Here is a 23,936-nt window from a genome sequence, read left to right on the forward strand (position 1 = left end):
TCTCTAATAAAAGTCTGGCTACCTGTCAGGAAAACAAACAGCCTCAACATTTCACCTGGCTCAGTTATTGATAAAGTCCTATTACAGTTAAATTGATTTCAGGACCTTCTGAAATTTACATTAACCAAGGAGCAGTTAAGATATTCACAGAACCCATGCAGAGGAGGAAGCAAAGTCAAGCTCTCAAGTATAGAAGTAGCACTGATCATTTGCCTTTCCTCTTTTCCATCACCCCTAAAAGATTAAGAATCTATGAAAACGGGAAGTTAATATTATATAAAACTATCCTGAACTATAAAGCATTTCACAGAAAAATTTCTTCAAAGAGGAGTTCTCACTTACCTCTAACTTACAACCCATCCATGCATTCCAGTTTTCATGACTTCTAGGTAAAGCTACTAAGCTGTTCTTGGTAAGGTCACATATATCCTGACTCCCTGATCTACCACACACTTTCAGTCCTTACCCTACCTAATCTCTCAGCAGCATGTGACCTACTGACCACTTCCTTTTTCCTCTAAAACTCTTTACTCCCACCTTAAATATTCTCACCACACACATACACAGAAAAAGTGACTATGTGAGGTGATGGATGTGTTAACTAATTGTTCTGTTTACGTGTATTTAGATAACTGTGATAGCAGTGAACAAAGCAGATGAAAATCCCTGCTCTCTCGAAGCATATGTCATATAAAGAGTAGTCAGACAAAAGCAATATGAATATATAAGTAAATTATATAGTATGTTAGAAGGGTATAAACATTACGGAAAACAAATAGAGCAAGATAAGAGGAACGTGTTCTAAAACTCTCCTTAGACCACCATATTAACATATCCATGACTTTAACTATCACCTATATTTTAACTAGTTCCAAATCTCTAGCAACCATGTATCTTTTTCTGAGTTGCAATACTCCAAGGACCTTTTCGCAATTTATCATGCCTGACATTCAACACTCGTCTTCCACCATAACCCATTCCTCCTGTTTTGATAATGGCATTACCATCCACTGGGTCAGCAGTCAGATACCTCTTATTCACCCCAGATGTCTCTTTTTTCTTTAGTCTCTTAGATCTTACCTGTCACAGAGTCTTATTTATCGGCATAAATATCCCTCACATTCTTCTATCCTCATTGCTGCTTCTCTATTAAAAATCTCAATAAATAGTAGTGGAGAAAATCAGCTCTGTAGTCAGATGCCTGGATTGAATCCTGGCTCCACCACTTACTTGCCATTTGGTTTTGAACTTATCCTCTGTAAGTGCTAGTTTTCCTATCCGTAAAATGAAGCCAACCCTCCTAGGGTCCCTCTGATTAAGTGAGCGAGGCTGGCGGTATTAGCATCTGAATCACCAACAGTGCAGAAGCATGATTAATTCCTAAAATAGCCTTTTAACTGGTTTCCCTTCCTCCAACATAACTCTTCTCTAATCTTTCCCAACACTATAGCTCATGTAATCTTCAAAATTCACAGGTCTGACACAGCAATGACCCTAAACAGCTTCCCACTGCCTTCAGCAGAAAGTCCAAATGCCTCAGCATAGCCAAGAATTTTTTTCTTTTTTTCTCCTCCTTTCTTCTTTCCTTTTTAAAACTTAAGCTGTTAAAAAAAATCCTCATTATAGGCAAGCCAGCCTGGAGCTGAACTTTTCAGTGAAAGATTTTCAAAATATAATTTTCGGTTTCTTCAACAGAAAGAACAAACAAATGGGACTTCATCAGACTAACGAGCTTCTTCAAGGTAAGAGAAAACAGGATTTAAACAAAAGAAACCCCACTAATTGGGAAAAAATATTTACAAGTCATATATCCGACAAACGGTTATCTCCATAATATAGAAAGAACTCACACAACAACAAAAAATCAAACCACCTGATCAAAAAATGGGCAGGGGACATGAACAGACATTTCTCCAAAGAAGATATACAGATGGCCAATAGGCACATGAAAAGATGTTCAACATCACTGATCATCAGGGAAATGCCAATCAAAACTACACTAAGATATCACCTTACACCCATTAGAATGGCAAAAATAACCAAAACAAAAAGTGACAAATGTTGGAGAGGTTGTGGAGAAAAAGGAACCCTCATACACTGCTGGTGGGAATGCATACTGGTGCAGCCACTATGGGAAAAAGTATGGAGATTTCTGAAAAAACTAAAAATAGAAATACCATATGACCCAGCCATCCCACTACTGGGTATCTACCCAAAGAACTTGAAATCAGCAATTCCAAAATTCCCATGCACCCCTATGTTCATTGCAGCATTATTTACAATAGCCAAGACACGGAAGCAACCTAAGGGCCCATCAACTGATGACTGGATAAAGAAGATGTGGTACATATATACAATGGAATACTACTCAGCCATAAAAAACGATATAATCGCCCCATTCACAGCAACGTGGATGGACCTTGAGGGTATTATGTTAAGTGAAATAAGCCAGATAAAGACAATCTCTGTATGACTCCACTCATATGTGGAAGTTAAACATGTAGACAAAGAGAACAGATTAGTGGTTACCAGGGGAAAAGGGGGGTGGGGGTGGGCACAAAGGGTGAAGGGGTGCACCTATGCACGACTGACAAACAATAATGTACAACTGAAATTTCACAAGATGGTAAACTATCATAATCTCAATGAAAAGTTAAATATATATATATATATATATAAATTTCGGTTTCTTTTTTCAGTTTACAGTCTCAGTAGAAGATTTTTAAAGTTATCACAAAGTTGCCTTGTTTTTTCCCTTCCATGTACTTTTATGGTCAAAATGTTAGACGGCCTTTGATTTAATTGATCACCATGATATGATATAACACAAAATAACCATTGTGAGAACCTTTGCAGCAAAGGGAGCCAAACAGATGATTTAAGTTATTTCCTTCAGGCTTTGTGTTACATTTTCTCTTCCTATGAAACAAACACAAAACATCATTGATTCACTTCATGGATTGCTATGTATGTGTCTGCATGTTTTTGTACGTGTGTGCACGCGCATGTGTGCTTGTAGGAGACTTGGCATTTACTAAGAGCATCTTATTAGATGATAAAAATGATACCATAAAAAATTAAATAACAAAATCTCAGAAACTCTTCTAGTGCTCTAGAAGCCATTTATGTGATTTTATAAAGTCATACTTGTCATTAAAAATATTCTCTAATCATTCTATTTATTTATTTAACAAGTACTAGTATAAAGAAATATAATTAAATTTGCTATATACAAATATAGAGGCTGAGTAAATTTACAATTATAGGATAGGTGATAGTATAACTAAAATCAACTATAATTAAAGCTTTAAGCTTTCTGATTCCTGAGAAGCCCTCCTGAAATAAGTTTATTGCATTACCTAAGGACTAAGCCATATTTTAAATATAATTTACTTATTGACCACTATATAACTTGTAGAATTTATACATTTAAAGTACAATTACTTTAAACAATTGATAAATGTGGTTTAGACAATTATGACAACTAAATTTTAATGATATAATGCAAAAGAAACATGCTATCCACCAATTAATTGTCAAAAAGCTAATACTATACAGCTTAGTGTTCAGATTTGTATTTAGTATCATGTTTTATGTTATTAATATATATAAATTTAGACAATACAGAATTGAGTAAAATTACCTTAACTTTTATCTTAAAAATACAAATACTTTATTTTTGATATAAGGGCTCATAGTTTTAAAAAGCCAAAATATAATGTGTGTGTACATTCACACACACACACACACGTATATCTTCCTGACATTTATTCAAGAAAGAATTCTGGTAAAATTGTATATTATCAGAGCTTACTATGAGAGACAAAGTGTATTTTGAAATTTGATTATTTAACCATATAATACAGTACATACCGCTTATAAAAACATTTCAAAGATGAAAGTAAAGGCTTATTTCATTTTTTTAAACAGCTATAATCTTTTTACCATTATATTTAACGACATACAATTTTAATCTAACTTTTTTGCATTTTATATTATGAAAACTTTTGTGTTATTTTGTGTTCCAAGGCAAATGAAAATTAACTAGACTAGAAAAAAAGATCTAAAACTGTGTTTACGACATCCAAAACCGACTGCACAATGTGCAATATAATAAAGAATGAATAAAGCAGGGGTAAGGAGATATGCAATGCATGCTATGAAAGTGTCAGCATCTAATTACCCATTTACAACATTAAATAGAATCCTAATGGTCCTTAAATATGACCAATTAATAAAAAGAATAAAGAAACTCAGGAGATAAAGTAGTAGTATACATCTTATGACAACCCAAAATGACTTTGTTTATAAAGCAGCAAAGCTATTTTGAAATTGTCAGGGACCAATTATTGATTGTCTACTTAGCTGGATATAACATTTTACAAATGATCAATACCTATTTGATGATACCCCTATGTTGTGATGAATCACAATTAGACAATTGTTACTTGATATTCCTCTGCCTGTCTAATCCTTTCACAAGAAAACATGAAATAATGTTATATTCAAACTGGTGTCTGAGGGGGATTACTTATGAAACATATGGAAGACTTTACCTGTCCAACCAGGCAAGCAGACTCTTGGCTGCTCCAATCAGATCCACAACTGAAGTCAGAAAGTCGTTTGGCAATTTTCGGCTAGTTCTCCCATCATAATGGCCACTCCTTCTCCTCCCTGTTATAAAATTCTGTAGATTTTTTGCAGATGCATTCAACTTGTGAGAAAGGGTTTTTAGATTTTCTGTTTCCAAGCCATAATTCTGAATAAAAAGAGAGAGAACAAATATACTTAAACTGAATATTTATTTCTTAATTACAATATTTACTGAGTATTTTACTATATACAGGCAATGGACCCAGTTTTAAGAGTTACAAATGAATAAGAATAGGACGCCTGGCCCAGCAGAACCCGCAGCCAAGTGAGGATTTGGTGAAATGTCAGATAAACAAATTACAATAAAATGTGTTAAGTACTAATATGAACATGGAAAGATGAGGGCATTATATCTTGGAACTATGCCACCCAAGACAGAAAGATTATAAGGTCTCATAAGTGCATGTACATGTTTTGTTTTTTTTTTTACCCAAACCTAAGTTCACTTACTTGTGAGATTCATTATTATCAACAATTATTTTTGAGTATCTATTCTATTAGCATATGCATAAAGCATATGCATACTAGGAAAAATTCTGCTTTCCCAAAGTGAGCAAAGTAAGCACAACTCAACAATAAAATGAAAAAGCAAAAAATAAATCATATGCAATATACCTTTACTCTGTGTCCTCTCCATAATGACTCACAAGAAATTTCTTTCATAATATAGTACCAGGGGGGCTGGCCCCGTGGCCAAGTGGTTAAGTTTGCACACTCCGCTACAGGCGGCCCAGTGTTTTGTTGGTTCGAATCCTGGGGGCGGACGTGGCACTGCTCATCAAACCATAATATAGTACCAGGAAAAACTCTGCTTCGTCAGGGGAACCAATACACTTTTTCCTTCTTATAATACAAATTATAAAACTAAACTTACTCTTATTTTTCTCATGGTTACATTAGCTCACAGTCAAACATGAAGCATATCTAAAGCAATCATAGTGACTTTTTGGTAAGTATATTTGTTTTCTTCTTTTCCTTGGTCTCATTTTTCAATTTCTAGTAATATTTATTATTTCACCCTAAATATTTTGTCTATAGATTATTGCAGAAAGAAGCTATATGAGTAAATATAAATAAGCTTTTTACCATATTCAATGGGAAAATATTGTAGGATCCTTTCAAATAAACTTTAGGAAAGGCTTCATAAGTTACAATTTTAAATTTTTATTTATAAATTTAATTTTAAAACTGCTAATTGTGAGCTGCAAAACACCTCTAAGAAAGGCTGGTTAACCTGATCAAAGGATGACCTTGATTATACTACTTAGCAGCATGTACGTTACGGTCATTTGTAAAATTAAAAGAAAACCACAGACCCTAAAGAATGTTAGATAGTATCTGAGGCCCAAACAAATTCTAAGTTTTATTTACCCTCCTTTTAGGTTGAGGAAAGTGAGACAAGGAGAATTTTTTGGTTTGCTTAAAGAGCTGAGTGTAGAGTAGTCAGACTTCAGAATGGGACTACAAGTCACCAGGCCACCTGTGAGGGGATGTCTCTACCACAATTCCTTAGCACCAATACTCTACTCCTGTTCAAGCAGGGTGGTGACAACAGATGAAGTAAAATGGAAGAAAAAATACTTGGGGTGAGGGCCGGCCCCATGGCCTAGTGGTTAAGTTTGGTGTGCTCTGTTTTGAAGGCCTGGGTTCGGTTCCCGGGCATGGACCTACACCGCTTGTCAGTGGCCATGCTGTGGCAGTGACCCACATACAAAATAGAGGAAGACTGGCACAGATGTTAGCTCAGGGTGAATCTTTCTCAAGCAAAAAGAGGAAGATTGTCAACAGATGTTAGCTCAGGGCCAATCTTCCTCAGCAAATAAAAGAAAGCATAAAAAACATTGGGGGAGTGAAAAGGGGAAGCAAATGGCACAGTAAATTTAGCTGCATTATTAAGTCAACAACCACTAGGTATGCACTTCATATGAAATTTAGGTTTATTTTTTCTATGGTAATTTAAGAAAAGAAAGATCTTAGAGGAGAAAAAAGGAGGGACTAGATAAGGGTTTGGATGCATAAACATTGAATACCAAGTTATGTATATTACCACTAAAGGTTTAATAAAGTCTGATTGTTCTTTGCTGGGAATTTACATTTTTATTAAAAGAGCTCTTTTTTTGAGCCATGGATTTCTTTTTTTAAAAAAACAGTAAATATTCACTACAAAATATGAATTGCAGTATTCTCTCAAGTTAAAAGGTTTGGTTTGCACAAATAAAACATTCTATTCAAATTCTATTGCATCTGAGCATGGATTACCTATGAAACACTTGGGGATTTTTATCCAGCTTGTCACTATATTAAGAAGTAAATCCTTTTATAAGTTTATTAAAGATATTCTCTAATGACTAGATAAGAACAATTTATATCAACTAAATTCAAATGATAGTTCTGAAGTGCTTGAAAGAATTTTCAGAAGTTTTTCCTTGTGTTAAAGCATTAAAGCATATGCAGTACAACAGTGTTTGTATTTTTCATTTTTGTATATTAATGATTTTAGCGAGGATACATTTGTTTACAAATAAATTATAATAATTTCGTAAAGAAGCTCAAATTGTAATTGTTTACTAGAGAGTTTACTCTCTAGTAAACAATTGATTGATTACTACTCAATCAAATTGGTAATGTAACTTTCACTCTGTAGCCATTAGCCCCCACAGAAGATGAATTTAAAGTCTCTCTTGTTCTCTCCTTTTTTTTTTGTGGGTGAGGAAGATTGGCCCTGAGCTAACACCTGTACCAATCTTCCCTTATTTTATGTGGGATGACACTACAACACGACTTGACAAGCAGTGCTAGGTCTACTCCTGGGATCTGAACCTGTGAACCCTGGGTCGTCAAAGCAGAGCATGCAAACTTAACCACTATGCCACCAGGCCAGCCCCTAAATTATGTCTTTATATATAATATTAGCATTGTAAATATTTTATTAGAAAAGGTAAAAATAATTTAAAAATAATAATACAGATCTTCCTATAAATAAAAACCTGAAAGCAAAGTAAAAATACTTTAAAGCCTTCAAAATTTAAGATAATAGTGAAATTATTTTTTTTAATACAACTCAAGAATTAGGGAATAGAAAAATCTTCTGGACAAAACTCTGAGAAGGCCTCCTAATAACCTACTAAAAATATCCTGTGTGGAGCACGGGTGAAAAATGAGGAAGACAGAGGAATGCAGTGGCAAGAAGAGAAAAAAGATAGAAAAAAGATATATAGTAGAGGATGGAAAGCGAAATTTTTAAAACTTATTCTAGTTAACAAATATAACTAAACAGATAATTCAAAAGCATTTTTTAAAAAATTCCAAAGAATATAAAAATAGATTAGAAGCTCATCTGTACACAACAGTGTCTATGTGGTACTATTTTCACAAAAAGGATGGATTAGTCAATCTCTCAAGTTAATTTTTATCATCACAGTTCTCAGTTCTAAGTAGCTCAAAATCAATTACTAACAACAGATATCTTCTTGCTATTTCCTTCATGAAAGTGGATGGTTTGTTGTGACTCTCTAAGTCACCAGTAAATCACACTCCTTTGCCTAAAATGTAAAGAAGCGACAAGTAAATGAAGCACACCTTTGTTTTTAGCCAAAGGTATACAGACAAGAAGTACTGCCTCAACTTTTAAAAAATGCTGTTATGGGCCTGCCCCATGGCCTAGTGGTTAACTTCAGTGCACTCCTCTTTGGCGGCCTGGGTTCAGTTCCTGGGTGCAGACCTTCACCACTCACTGGTGGCCATGCTGTGGCAGTGACTCACATACACAATAGAGGAAGACTGGCATGGATGTTAGCTCAGGGCTAATCGTCCTCAAGCAAAAAAAGAGGAAGATTGGCAACAGATATTAGCTCAGGGTGAATCTTCCTCAGCAAAAAAAATATATACATATGCCTGTTTATTCATTGCAGACTTGCTCCTTACTGGATATGCATGGGAAAACCAGGCATTACTATTGGTATAGAAAGGACTACTTCCAGAAAACAAAAGCTTGGACATGAAATGTACTTAGCTATTTTCTTTGTCCTATGTTACTTATTTGTTCATATACTTGGTCAATAACATGTCTGTGGGGAACCAGTCATGACTCTACACTGATCCAAAATAGCCAGTCTAGTGTTAAGGAATTAGTGCTAAGTTCAGACTATTCTTCTCTTTCAATTATATGCACACAAAAGCACACGAAAGAAATGAAGGAATACACTTGATATTTTAGAAAATTGAGTTCACTATATCCTCACTAATGGCAAATTCTCACTAAACACTTAACTAAACATATTCAAATACTGGCACCACATATTTTACAATGTCAATGCTATTTTATTCAGAGCTCTTAATTTGAATGCATCATGTAGCAGGTGTTTAGGTCTTATAATATTTTGTTTTATAAACATGAGTGAGTCCTAAAAGGATTGCTTTAATGAATTTTTTTAGAAATGAATTATTTTGAGATGAATGAACCAAGTAATTATGTTGCAAAGAAACAAATCCTAGCAATTGCAAACATCAAAATTTTCATGCAAAATACCTATTAAATGAAAAGTACATGAAGAATGAAATGAAAACTGCTCTTATCCTGTCATAAATAATTCACTTATACTTCTCAATAAAAGGTGTATTGTCAGAATATGAATTAATGGCTATACATTAAACTATAAATATTTTATTTATGCCTTATTATTTCAGTCACTGTGCTGTGCTCTCTACTGAAGCATACTAAATGATAGCATAACAGCTTAAAAGAGTTAATATACCTCCAAATCATGATCAGCTTACCTCTTTCTGGAATAACATGGTACAAACAATACAGTTGGTGCTTAATAAATCTAAGTTGTATTAATGAACAAATTACTAAATAAACCTTTGATTTTCATCAGCTGCTATAACATGTATTCCCCATCAGGACTAACTTTAAGACAAGGCAAATGAATATTCCATACCTTAAAAGAAACAAAGAAATTTGGGAATTCTTTTGTGTCTTCCTTATACTAAAAACAGAAACTTCAGAGTCAGAGGTTGTGTATGCAAGAGAAAAAATTACTTCTCTGGAGAAAGGCAGTGAACTTCATTCAGTAAGATAACATTAATTTAACATCCTCTATGAGCTAAGCACTGGGCAGAAAGCATACTGGAGGACTGAAAAATCTAAGCAAAGAATTATAATGTGATACAAAGTATAAGTTGCCTTTCTTCCCATCTCTTCCCATTCTGCACCAGCCATATCAAAATTCCCATTTTTCTCTGAACACTCCATATTCTTTCACAACTCTGTCTTTACACACAATATTTCTTCTGCTTAGATAACTTTTCCCCGAGTTTTTGGTCTTGCAAACATCTACTCATGCTGCAAGTCCCAATGCAAATCCCACCTACACTTCCTGGACCCCTCAGTTGTGTTCATTGTTTCCTTCTGAACTCTTCTGGGATTTTCTTTAAATCTATAATCATTTAATAACTGTTGTCTTCTTTACTGGACTGTATACATCCTAAGAGTGCAGACTATGCCTTTTTCATCTTTGTATTCCCCGTAGTAGTGCTGTTTGAGCCTGAATATCTAATTGTTAAAAGTAGAAATAAATACAGCAGATATAAGGAAAAAGTAGAAAGGCCAGTAGACATTACTTTCAAAGAGAAAACACAGTTCCCCATTCCCAACAGCACAACTCCTGGTCTAGTCAACACACCTTGCTGATAAGAGATCTCACCTTCTGATTTTATAGGGGCATGTAGAAATAAATCAGAATTCATTGCTCAGAAATCTGCTTTATCTTCACTGGAAAACATCTGTTCCATAAACTAGAAGATATCTGCATTTTTAACTTGCTGATGTGTAGCCACTAGGAAGTGGTGAAAAGGAAGTTTAACATTTGACCTCTTTGGGGAATGTGACCAATTTATTGCTGAATAAACACAGAACGAATTTAACGTTTTATTTTTTCCCAAGAAGATGGTGCAACACTATGGTGCATAAACGCAGAACCGTAGAGGGATTAAAACTCAGCATATGAAAATATTTATTTACCATAACTCCATGACTCAAACATTAAAATGGTCTGGACATATATCTCTGATGCCATCCTTTTAAGTAAGTTTAGGTCAGCAGATTGTTTATGGGCCAAACTCCAAAGGCTACAGGTCTAGACTATCATCATCAATCTTATTTCCTTCTTCAAATTGGCAATGTGGAGCCCAGCACATTAACGGTTCATCTATGTGAAGTCTAGTTTATGAGAGACACACCTTGGACTTTAAGCTCTGACACATCCAACTATTACTGTTACAGAAGATGTGTCAAATAGGGGACTGCTAGATCAGATGCCCAGCTCTAAGCCACTTCTATTGCACCTACATGCCTGACTTGCATTTGGAGACCGGTATGCAAAAATCACTGTGGACTCTTATCTTACCCTGAGTACTCTCTTTTATTTCAGGCACGATTTCTGTGATTTGATTCAGATAAGGAATAGAGTGCATGTGCGTGTTCTGGTCTGAATTGATTTCTCTTATAACAGGAATAGAGAAATAAGAGGATCCCCAAACTATCATGTGAAAACTGTATCAAGTCTCCTTTATTGCTAGTTTCAAAAGATATTCATTCAGCATCTATTTTGCCAGGCATTTGTGCTACACACTAGGTGTTCAATAAGCACAGTCACTCTTCCCACACAGCTTATAGTCTAGTGGAAGAAACAGACAGTAAACTGATAAATACACAGATAAATATATAATTACAAAATGAGATGAGGGTTAAGAAAGAGAATAACAGTGAGGGGCTAATTTTAGACCAGGCAAGGATGAGGAATGATCAGGGAACGTCCCTTTGAGGAAATGTCAATTAAGGTAAGACTAAAATGTATAAGTGGGAGGTGTTTCTCAACCAATCTGGTTTCAGATTCTATTCTTCTTTAGAAACTTTTTTCAACCTGGTCTTTTTTCCTTGCCTATCCTGTTGGTTTTTAGTGAAATTTGATGACATTATTGACGTTGCTTAATGAAAATAACACTCTCCGTTGCTTTTGTGACAACCTTTCTGAGTTGTCTTCACGCTTCTCTGACCACTTCATAAGCATCCTCTGCAGTCTCCTCTTCTTTCCCAGCCTGAGTGTCCAGCTGCATTCTTTGTTCTTTATATTCCACAGGCCCTCCCTGGGTGATTTCTCTTTCTGTGGATTCAATCCCCATATCCTTGAGACTCCCAAATCTACATTCTCAGTCACTTCTCAGCTCCAAATTCCTATGTTCAACTGTCTGAGGAGTATCTCTTTCTGGATAATCCAGAGACGTCTCAAATTCAACAACTCCAAAACTCAATTCATATTCCCACTTAAATCTGTTCTTGCTGCTATTGCCTATCTTTGTTATTGCAAAATCACCTACTCTATCTCTGCAGCCAGAGGAGAGAAAATCTTTCTCAATTCCTTCCTTTATCTCACTCCTCATATTCACCAGATCTTCTCTATTTCTGTTGCACATCCTCAGTTCAAGCCCTATTCAGAGCCTAAGTAGATTACTTTAAACATTTCCTAATCGTTAGCCCTGTCTTCAGTTTATGCCCACCTTATTCTATCCATTTGACTACCATCAGTTACCTTTTGAAAACATGTATTTCATCATTCTTGCGTGGTTATCCACACTATGAAGTACAAATCTCTTATCATGATGTTAAGGTACTTTTGCAGTCTGGTCCTAGTCTATCTTTTAAAGCCTAATTTTCTCCCAGCTATTTTTCAAACACACCAGGCATGCTCATTATTCTGTATGCCTGTGTATGCGTTGTTTTATCTACCTGGAATGTCCTTCCCCTGTTCCTTCATCTACCAAACACATGTTCATCCTCCACTTGGCTACTTAAACACCACCGCTTTTGCAATATGAGTCCGTGTACCTGAGTCAAAGATAATTATTTTCTCTTCTATGCCCACATAATACTTAGCTCATACTTTTATTTTAGTATTTTACTACAGTATTGTGATTAATTATTTGTATGTCACTCTCCCCCCACTAGGCTTTTCGAGAGGACAGGAACTAGATTTTACATCCAATACACAGTGCTGAGTGTACTAATTGATTTTTGAATTACGTTTAATTATCTACTCATTTCCTATTAATCATTATCTATAACATAATAATACATCATAACATAATAATATTACTACTTATTGAATACCTACTGTGCACCAGGCACTGAATCAGCCACTAAAGAAACACTAGCTAATTTGCTTTGCACACCATCACCAAGAGGTAGTTGTTATTATCTCCATTTTAAATAAAAGAACTAAGCTACGGTGAAATTACTTGCCCACAAGTGTCAGTAACTGAGCCAAATTTCAATCTCAGATTATTCTATTACAAGACTCATGTTCTTTCTCACTGTAGCTTTAGATCCCTCACAGACATCTGGAAGAATTTAAAATCAATCAGGCTAGTGTCATCTTACCTAACATGGAAAAAAAATCTATGTTCCTCTCAGAATATCTAATGTACTATCAGAATCTTTCAGGATTATTTTAATATTGATTTCTCTTGTCTAACTAGGTACTGCTCTTTAAACATACAGAAGTAACCACATAAGGTACAATATTCAATTTTCACTCGAGGTATACATAAAGAACACTCAAATAATTTGATTATTTTAAGGATGATTTTTCTAAAATAGGATTACTTAATATTTGTTATACTAAATCAAAATTTTTAGACGGGAATGGACTTTATAACTGATGATATACAATTGTATATCCCAAATGCTGCTGTGAAAACTCCCTTGGTGAGCTCTAAGTTTTTCAAGTAAGTAAATGTAGTGTCACCAGTGGAGTTATAAGCCTCTTTAATTTGTAATCTGGCACCCTATAATACAGCAAATTCAATGATGGAGGAAAATATCACATCCAGTTGGTTGAGAATTAGGGATTTTTTTTTTTCTACTTGCATTTCAATTATTTTAAAAAGGAGAAGGAAAGAAACAAAAAAAGAAAACAGGAAAGAAAACAAGAAAAAAAGTGAAATTTCCCTTCCCACCAGTTTTTTGTCCTTACCAGTGCACACAGAAGGTCAACTGCTTCCAAGATCAGTTCCTGGTGGCCAATGCGGCTGACCCCTAGATCTTCTAGCTCCTGATGTGTAATGCGCAGCAGCTGGTCCCCACTGATCTTCTCTCTTTCGAAATTCTTAATATACTGCTGCAAACAGTCATCAAGACCTACAAAAAAAAATATGGAAGACAAGAATGAAAAAAACAGCTGAACCAAACCAATAGGAAAAAACAGAACAAGCATTAACTCTTACCAAGTCACAAGTTAAGTCCACTGCAACTGTGGACTAGTTCAATCATCTACCTTTTCTCAACTCACATATGGGCTGCAGTGGGGGAAAAATCACTTCCTCATATCCCTAGTTGTTAGGCTCCTATTTAAATTTTCCTCAGCAATTATTGGAAATCTTTACCTTTTTTTCTTTGTTGCCTATTTCATAAAATGTACTAATGGGAAGGTCCCCCTACTTCCAAACTTATCTGCATGCCACTCCTCCTTTCTTCTTTACCCTCATTGCTGAGGGAGAGGTATCCTTCTTCCTACACAGGCTAATCGATCTTCCTGTGCTCCGGACTCCCATCTCCTTGCCACCCTAACACTGCTTCAACAATCAAAGCATTAAGTGCTCTCTTTATTTCAACCATTTCCTATTCATTAACTCCTTCTATATTCCAACTTCTGCCATCTTAAAAGACAAAATAAAACAAAACAAAACGCTTTTCTTGATTTCCTTGATCCTGTGTTCCTCTCACTAGTTTCTTACTCTCTTCAGAGCCTAGCCCTTTTACCTCTATCTCCTCACGGCAAAGCACACCTTAATCTAATATCACTTGGATTTTACCCAAATCCCAAAGTGGAAATCCAGAGTGGACACATTTTTCAAGACTATTCAAGGTACTTCGTAAGTGATTGGCCAGACTATAGACTGGGTCAGCTTTAATCACCTATGAAATGGCCTGATACAAATGATGAACTAGACTAACAAGATTTCTTCTCTCCAGATTTTTTTTTGAGCAAGATTAGCCCTGAGCTAACATCTGCTACCAATCCTCCACTTTTTGCTGAGGAAGACTGGTCCTGAGCTAATATCGGTGCCCATCTTTCTCTATTTTTTATGTGGGATGCCACCACAGCATGGCTTGATAAGCGGCAAGTAGGTCCGTGCCTGGGATCCAAACCAGTGAACCCCGCGCCACCAAAGCGGAGTGCACGAACTTAACTGCTACACGACTGGGCCAGCCCCTCTCCAGACTTTTAAGTAAGGGATACCAAGAAAATGAGGGAATGCGCAAAAACTAAAAAGTCTTGACTATATCAAGGAGGGAGACGAGAGCCCATAATGGGCTACAACCCAGTTGAAATTACGACAGAACAGAAATTACAAGCAAGTATAGAAAGCAGAGACAAATGTGCAAAGGGAAGCAAAGTCCCCTAACAGATTATGTAGCCATTGAGAGAGGAAAAGAGTCAGTCCTCTAAGTCGCCTGGTTCCTGATAGGGTCTGATACCAGGCCACACACGTCCTTACTATATTCTAAAACTTCCTTAAAGTAACTTGAGTTACCCTATAGTCTCTCTATATGATCCTTTCTTTCATTCTCCATTGGTATGTATACATCACTCTCTCCTGGTTCTCTTGCCTCTTTGTCCATTCCTTCTTAGTGCCCTTTCAGGCACTTTCTCCAACTATCCTAAAATATAGTTGCTCTCCACTCCAGGCAGCCCTCCCTGGTCCCCTTACCCCTCACTCTTTACATTCTAACTGAATAATCTAATCCATGCCCATATCTTCAACTACCATCTAACACCCCATATTTCCAATTCAGACACCCCTCATGAATGCCAGACCCATCTACACATCCCAACATGTCCACAACACAACTCCTCATTTTCCCCTCCATGAGTTTCCCTGCTGCATTCACTGTCTCAATGAATGGCACCCACCATCTATCCTGGTATAAAAACCAAATATACGGGAGCCATCTTAGATTTATCCACCTTCCTCATATCCCTGCATCCAACGAATCTCTATGTCCAAACAATTGGTCCTCTGAATTATTTTTTACATATATCCTTTCCTCTCATTTCCCACTGCCATCTTCCTAAATCAGGCCATAAATATCTCTCATCTGGACTAAAGCAGTTTTATGGTTTTCCTGCTATTAGTCATTATCCCCTCCAATTCATCTTCCCCAACATAAAAATTCTGATGTCATACTCTATCTCAAAATTTTTCAATGATTCTTCATATTTATGACAGAATAAAATCCAAACTTTACATAGTGTTCAAGGCCCTTCCTAATCTGGACCTTGCCTTCCTATACAAACTCACTCCAGACACCCTCCACTCTTCCTAATCTCCCACTCTGCAGACCTCCATTACAAGAATGCCCACATTATACTGTAATTCTTTGTTCCCATGTCTGTGTACCAAAAAAATAGCCTGGAAATTCCTTGAAGTTGGGCACTGTGTCTTCTGATTTTGGAGAAACCAGGCCTTAGCACAGTGACTGATACAGAGTGCTGCTCAATAAGTGTAAACTGAACAAATTAGACATTTATTTTTATGCTATATAACCTGGTAGATGCAAAAAAGGAACACATTAAATAAGAGCTAAATCTAAAAATAGAGTGGTGAAAAAGAACCATTTGGTACATGGCATTTAGAGGCACTCATGTCTTGATACATTGCAGAATAATATGAGGTGGAATGTTACTATTTTGAGCTGATTTTTCTTAGGAGTCCTCCATGTAAAGGAATGATAAAGGATCTCCTAGAGCACCAATGCCAGCATCATTAAGGTTACAGACCAAGTTACATACTAAGTGGCAGGGTAGAAATAAGGGAGAGAGGCTTACACTATATATCACCAACTGGTGCCTAATTTAATTATCAAGGTATATTACTCCATAATATAGGAAGTATCTTGGCTCCTATATTTAAAATGTAAAATACATGGTCAATAAACAGGTAGGGTATTATAATAAAAATTATAATAATGACACTTTATGTCAATACACGTATTTCTAAACTATAAGGTGATTTCATATATATTTTTTTCTCACCTAAACCATAAATAATGAATGGCTTTATAATATATATATGTTTTTTTTGGTGAGCAAGATTGGCCCAAAGCTAACATCTGGTTCCAATCTTCCTCTTTTTGCTTGAGGAAGATTGTCCCTAAGCTAACATCAGTGACAATCTTTCTCTATTTTGTATGTGGGACATTGCCACAGCATGGCTTGATGAGCAGTGTGTAAGTCTGTGCCTGGGATCTGAACTCACAAACCCCAGGCCGCCGAAATGGAGCATGTGAACTTAACTACTACACCACCAGGCCAGCCCCGAGGCCTTATAATATTTTAGAGTTGTTATTTTGACTGAAAGGTCAAAATCAACATCTCAAGTCTGTTTATGGAGAAAATATGGTCCAGAGTCATCTACAAAATTCACAAAAATGAATACATTATAAAATAGGGCCAAAGGCCTGAACCTCATGATTCTAGATCTATGCAGCATGTATGTAATAATTAAAAGCCCTCTCATTCACTCATACACTATTTTATTTAGAATAGAGCTGTCCCATTTTCAAGAATGAGAAATTCTTTAGTGATTATATGACTAGTCTTCAAGACTGTAACATTTATTAAATAGATAAAATAAGAACAGATACATACTAGATATTAAAAATGCTATTACCTACGCCATTTTCCTAAGATTTTAAGCTCTAATGTTGCATGAATTATTTCCTTAGGCTCCAGCAAATTTTACCCTTTCTTGTTGATATCTTCTAAATAATCGTAAGTAAAATTTATAAACTCCACCTACAAATTCCTACCTATTGCTCTTAAGAAAACAGGATGCCGACCCTGATATCAGTTTCCCTACATTAAACCCAGCATATATGGGGTGAAAACCAAAACACTCATTCCCTGCTTACTCTCTGGCTTCCCGGCTCCAGAATCCACTATCCTCCATGGAGACAGACACCGCCAAGGACAAACACCTGGATTCACTATCTCCTGCCTGCACAGAGATACAGGCTGGTGGGAAAGCTGCTGACCAGCAAGGTCACAGGCTCCCTCCTCTCTGCAAGTAGTCTCAAGGCCAAAGACAGGCTGGTGGGAAAGCTCCCACCAGCAAGGCCATATGCCCCCCCCAACAACCTAAAACCCCAAATAAAAACCCTTCCTTTTAGCTTTTCGGGGAGTTTGGGATTTCAGTGTTAGCTGCCCTCTCTCCTTGCTCAGCGCTGTGCAATTATAAAATTCCTACTTTCTTCCACTACCCCTAGTGTCAGAGATTGGCTTGCTGTGCAATGGGTGAGCAAACTCACTTCAGGTTCGACATCAAACACATAAAAAAGAAATTTTGACTCATACTCTAAACCACACAAATCTACCATGAAGAAAATTGTGCACTGCTGTCAATTGAAATATTAAACAAACTATACACTATTCTGTCTAAGACCACGCCTTAAAATAATCAAAAAGAAGGCTTGAAATCATTACTATGACATGTCTATTTCAGTAAATTATATTGTTTTCCACTATCTGCAGGGAACAGGAATTAACATATCATAGATCCAGAAAGAGGTTCCACAAATAATGAAACATTTACAAAATGATGACATTTGAGAGATAACCTAAGGATGCACAAATTTTCAGTAAACCAACAATATTACAGAAGATGGAGTAAAATAAGAAAATAAATCCACTATAATGTGGAACTGAAATATGCAAGTTATTATATTCAATATTCAAAACCTTAAAAATCCACTTAAAATGGGTATTAGAGAATGACTCTAGCCTACTCCAGGAAATTTTACTTTATACATCATTTTATATCTAACACATGCGCTCTTATCTAAAAACAGAACACTCTCTGATGTTTACAGCAAAAGATAAAAATGTAAATTCATTAATTAAAATTCTGTTGCCACTCACTATCTACTGTGAAGAATGAAGATTGACACACAAAGGTTTGTGAGGACCTAGAGGTCCCTTCTGCAAAATAAGGTAAGGAAATTAAAACAAACATACATCAATCTAATATCCTTTTGCTTACTGAATAAGAAATTCAATTGCAGAATTCAAGGTAGAAGATCTTACTTTTAATCTAGTTTTCAGTCCCCTCATTTCACTGACACTGCTTTTTTCCAAAATCACCAATGATCAATAAACACCAGATTCAACTGTCTCATTTCCAATCTCATTCTCCCCAAGCAACTTACTGCTCTATTTCTACCACCGTTTTTCCAGTCTCAGAGCCATCTTTGATAACTCCCCAATTTAATCTCTTGTCAGTTAGTGAGAAACATAATTTCTTCATTCAAAATACCTCTCGCTCTGTCCTTTCACTTCTGATCTCACTGTCACCAGCTTACTCGTGCTAGAAGCCTACCCTAATGCCTAGCTGCTCCCCCTGGCATCAGTCTGCCCAGTCTATCACTATCAGATCTCTAAAAACACTTTTGATCAAGCCATTTCCCGAGTCAAAAACTTCAATGACTCCTTCTGCCAGAAGGTTAACATTCAAAGATGTTTTTTAAATTTTTTAACTTTTAAGGCTTTTTTTTTTGGTCCTGGATGCCAGTATCAGGCAGCATTCAGGTATTAATTATGACATCTACTATAGGCAATAAAAGCACTTTCTATAATATAAACACGCAGAAAACTCATATAACCATGCATTTCTTCTATACACAAGATACTATAAAGATAAATGATCTAGTAAAAGAATTCATATTTAAGATCTTGTGGTACTTCCTAAACCATGTGAAAAGGATGAAATTATATTCAGTAGCATTTTGGCATTAAACGAATTTTACTGTATTCCAATTATTGGAAAACTGGCCAACTTACGTAAATATATATGCTACTTAACAGATACCCAGAATATTTAATAAATCAAACACCTGAAGTATTCTAGAAAAATAAGATTTTGCTCTAGAACCTATGTAGTTAAAAATTTCTCTTTAACAATTCCCATATAGTTCTTGGGGGATATAGTCATATAAATTCTTTTTCCTTCTTCTTCTCCCCAAAGCCCCCCAGTACACAGTTGTATATTCTAGTTGTAGGTCCTTCTAGTTATGCTATGTGGGACGTTGCCTCAGCATGGCTCGATGAGCGGTGCTAAGTCTGCACCCAGGATCCAAACCAGTGAAACTGGGGGCCAAAGAAGCAGAATATGTGAACTTGACCACTCGGCCACAGAGTCGGCCCCTAAATTCCTGATTTAATTCACAGATGAGCTGGCCATCACTCTTACTTAGCAAGTAAAGTGTATTTGTTCTTTGCTCTGCTTTTTATTATACTCAGCTTTATATTTTTTTAGCCAAAAAAATAAGAAAAAGTTTCTTCAAAAGCATCTATGCCACTAGACAATTCTAAATATCAACAAAAAAGAGGCAATACCTGCTTTAACAAGTGAGAAATAATACGAACAAGAATAACAAACTGTGGGGCATCCATGCCATGGAATACTATTCAGCAATAAAAAAGGAACTATTGATATACACAACAACTTGGATGGATTTCAAGGGTAGTATGATGAGTGAAAATGACCAAACTGAAAGTGGTTACTGAACGATTCCATTTAAATTACATACTGAAAAAGGCAAAACTACAGCAGCAGAAAACAGATCAGCAGGTGGCAGGGATTGGGAATATGAAGAGGGTGTGACTATAAAGCAGCAGGAGGGAGTTTTGCAGGGTGATGAAACTGTTTTGTATGCCGAATGTGGTGTTGGTTACAGAAATTTATACATGTGTTAAAACTCACACAACTATTAACACCCAAAAAGTCAATATTACTCTGTTAATTTAAAAGATAAAATTTTTTTAAAGATTACAAATGAATTACATGCTACGTAACATTTGGAAAATACTATTAAACTAAAAATTTAGTTGAAAAAATTTTCCTTCTGACATCATTTTATCACAGTGTTTGACATAAAAGACCCAAGCCAGGGAACAATATTTCCAGCATTCCATTCAGCAACTATTTATTAAGCACCTACTAATGTTGGGGCAATGTGCACTGATGCATTTAACTCCCTCTGAAAAGACTCCTTCGCCCTGATGATTGGCAGAGCAGAGAGGCTATAAAGAGAATTCTGAGAAGAGAGACTGATGCAATAGGAAACTAATCATTGCCTGTGGTCTCCTCAAGACTCAGAAGGCCAAGCCCCACTGGATCATCATCATTTCTACTCTTCTCCTTAGACCTAATTTTTCTCCCTAACACTTAATGTTGTTTTTAAGACAGAGACTAAAAAAAAATATTTACTGGGTGGTAATATGTCAATTGTTACATTTTGCAAAACAATTCAGCCTCCCTAAAATCTGTTTCTGGTTTATTTTAAACAAGAGTAGATTTTAAATGCCAGAGAACTTTAAGATAAATTTCAAAGAAATATCTGGTTTAAAACTCCCTCTCCTAGAAAATGCCCAAAAGAAAGCAAAAGTAAGGAAGAAAAATTCATCAGCACTGAAACTAGGAGACAGTGCCAATCACATAACAGACAAAGATTTAATGTTGAAAAATAAAAAGGTACTGGAAGAAAACTGGGTTCCGTACCAAATCAAAGCCAGAAACAGTAAAGAAGAAGACAGATGGATTTGACTACACAAAAATTAAGTTTTGTTATGACATATCAAATCAGAATATTTACAAAAAAGTACTTAAAATATATCCAGTGATAATACTACATCAAGGCCAACTGTAGAGGGCAAAGTAGCCCATAGACAGACTATCAAGTTGCACGAAACTGCTCAATTTAAAAATACTTATATAGTAATCTGAGCCAGCAATTTTAAATTGCAATGGTACATTATACAAAGCAATGCTTGCATGGTTTCATAATTTTGTAATGTTTAAAAGTTTTGTATGTAGAACATGGTAAATCAGCTGGACAAGTAGTTTTTGTCAAAGTGAGTTTCAGGACAGCTTACAAACAAACTTTTAAATGCTCTTTATGTAAAGATGAAATAAACTCTAAATATTATACAAATATCCTGCATTTCCATTATTTATTTTTTTTGAGAAAGATTAGCCCTGAGCTAACATCTGCCACCAATCCTCCTCCTTTTGCTGAGGAAGACTGGCCCTGAGCTAACATCCGGGGGCCCATCTTCCTCTACTTTATATGTGGGACGCATACCACGACATGGCTTGCCAAGCAGTGCATAGGTCCACACCCGGGATGCAAACTGGTGAATCATGGGCTGCTGAAGCAGAACATGCAAGCTTAACCACTGCGACACTGGGCTGGCCCCTCCATGTTTTAATTTTTAAAACAAAATCAAAATTATTTTAATGACATCTTCAATAAGCAAAGACTGCCTGCTTTTATCATGGAGCTTAAAGCTATTATATACTTAAGAATTCACAAACATTTTTCAAAAATCATACTTTCTCCCCCATATTAACAGTCGGTTTCAGATTAAGTTTTAAGTAAAGCTGAAACTGTTTTTCTCTTTGCAAGCCTTCACAGTCCTTAGTATTTTATTAACAGAAAAATAACTTTAATATGAATCACAGGTAGACCAAGCATAATGAAGTAGTCACAAACCTAGGGATTAGTGATGTCTTTCACTTTACAACTTAACAAGTAAGCATTTTTTGCTTGTTTGTTTGTTTAAGGAAGCTTAAGGACATCTAAGTCTTTCATCTTTTATTCTAGCATTCAAGGACCTCCAAACTCAGGCCCCAACCTATCCAAAATTCTCTCTCATACATTCACATATCCTATGCTGCAGCCAAAGTGAACAACCCAACTGTTTCCTTAACGTGATTCCTATTACCCAGGATGTCCTCTTCTACATATTTAGATGCTGAAACATGTCAGGTCTTGATCACCGAATCAGATGGATCTCTCTTCTCTTAATATCTTCGAATTTTACATGTATGGTATTTATTATCCACGTTGTCTTGTCAGAATCTTTGCATTAGTGTCTTATTCCCAATAGATTACATAGAGCCCTGAAGGGTGGCATCACTGACTCCTCCACACAGCACTGGGCACCTGATCCATATTCAGTCATTCTTTCATTTAATCAATATTGACTGAGGTGATACTATGTGCTAGGCACTTGGAATCAAATGGCGAGCAAAAACTGACATGGCCACAGACTTTATGTAGTTTATAGTGTAATACTGAAGACAACCATTAATTGCCAAAATAGAGGTATAAATACAAGCTGTGATAATTGTTATAAAGGAAAAAATACACTGTGCTGTGAAAAACAAAAATGGAGACTTACCCTAGGCTGATGTGGAAGTCAGGAATGGAAGGCTTACTTGAGAAATCAATGACTGCACTATGATCTATAAGCTTAAAAATTAACTAGACAAAGGAGAGGAGCAGAAAGGGGATGATGCAGGCAAAAGAAACATGTGCAAAGAACCTGTGCTACAAAAGGAACACTGTACATTTGAAAACTGAAAGAAGACTGTGGCTGAAATACAGAGAGGAGGAAGAAAATGGAGCAGGATGGGGATAGAGAGATGGGTCAGGGATGAGACGATGCAGGGTCTTTTGGGCCATGTTCAGAAGCCTGATCGTGACCCTAAGAGCAATGAGAAGGTACTGAAGGGTTTGAAGTAGGTAACATTAACAGTATTTTGTGAACATTACTCCAGCTGTAGTAAGGTAAGTGATTTGGAGGCTGCCAAGAGGGGGGCAGGTTGGGTGACATTTAAAGTAATCTAAGTATGAGCTGCTAGTATCTTGTCCTAGGATAATGGAAGGAAAGGAAGGGAAGAGACAGATTGGAAAGACGACATAATGTGCAGGCCTTGGTGCTGGATTGGATGTGTGAGGTAGAGGAGGCCATGGGAAGGAAAACGATGTTTACATTTCTGGATTACAGAAATGGATAAACGGTGACATTATTCACAGACGATGGAAACACGAGAGAAGCAGCTTAGGGTAGCTGGTTCTCTTCTGGACATATCGTGATTTCACTTCCTTTGAGACAACCAGGTAGCAGTGTTCAGTAGTCAGTCAGAAATAAAGGTCTGCTCCGGAGACACACATTTGAAAGTCCTTGGTGTACAGGTAGAAGATTGAAGCCATGAGTCTTACTGATACCGACTAGGGAAAATGAGTAGAGTGAAAAGAGGATATAGAACTGAACCTTAAGAGACCCCAAAATGTAAAGGCCTGGTAGTAGAAAACCTGCAAAGACAACGGAGGACATACAGCCAGAGAGGAATGGAAAAAAACGAGGAAAGGGTCGTGT

At 36.3% G+C, this 23,936-nt stretch overlaps 1 protein-coding gene across 1 annotated transcript in view; it reads right to left on the reverse strand.

Annotated features, from left to right (window-relative positions):
- The window catches only part of CNKSR2 (connector enhancer of kinase suppressor of Ras 2), a 255,852-nt gene that overhangs the window by 193,627 nt on the left and 38,289 nt on the right, over positions 1–23,936 (reverse strand). The window contains exons 2-3 of the mRNA XM_046674057.1: positions 13,686–13,849; positions 4,557–4,759 (exon numbers count right to left, since the gene is read on the reverse strand). Of these exons, the coding sequence (XP_046530013.1) occupies positions 4,557–4,759; positions 13,686–13,849 (367 nt within the window). The remainder of the gene's footprint in view (positions 1–4,556; positions 4,760–13,685; positions 13,850–23,936) is intronic.

The sequence above is a fragment of the Equus quagga genome, chromosome 10 (genome assembly GCF_021613505.1).
Source record: "Equus quagga isolate Etosha38 chromosome 10, UCLA_HA_Equagga_1.0, whole genome shotgun sequence".
NCBI classification, from domain to species: Eukaryota; Metazoa; Chordata; class Mammalia; order Perissodactyla; family Equidae; genus Equus; species Equus quagga.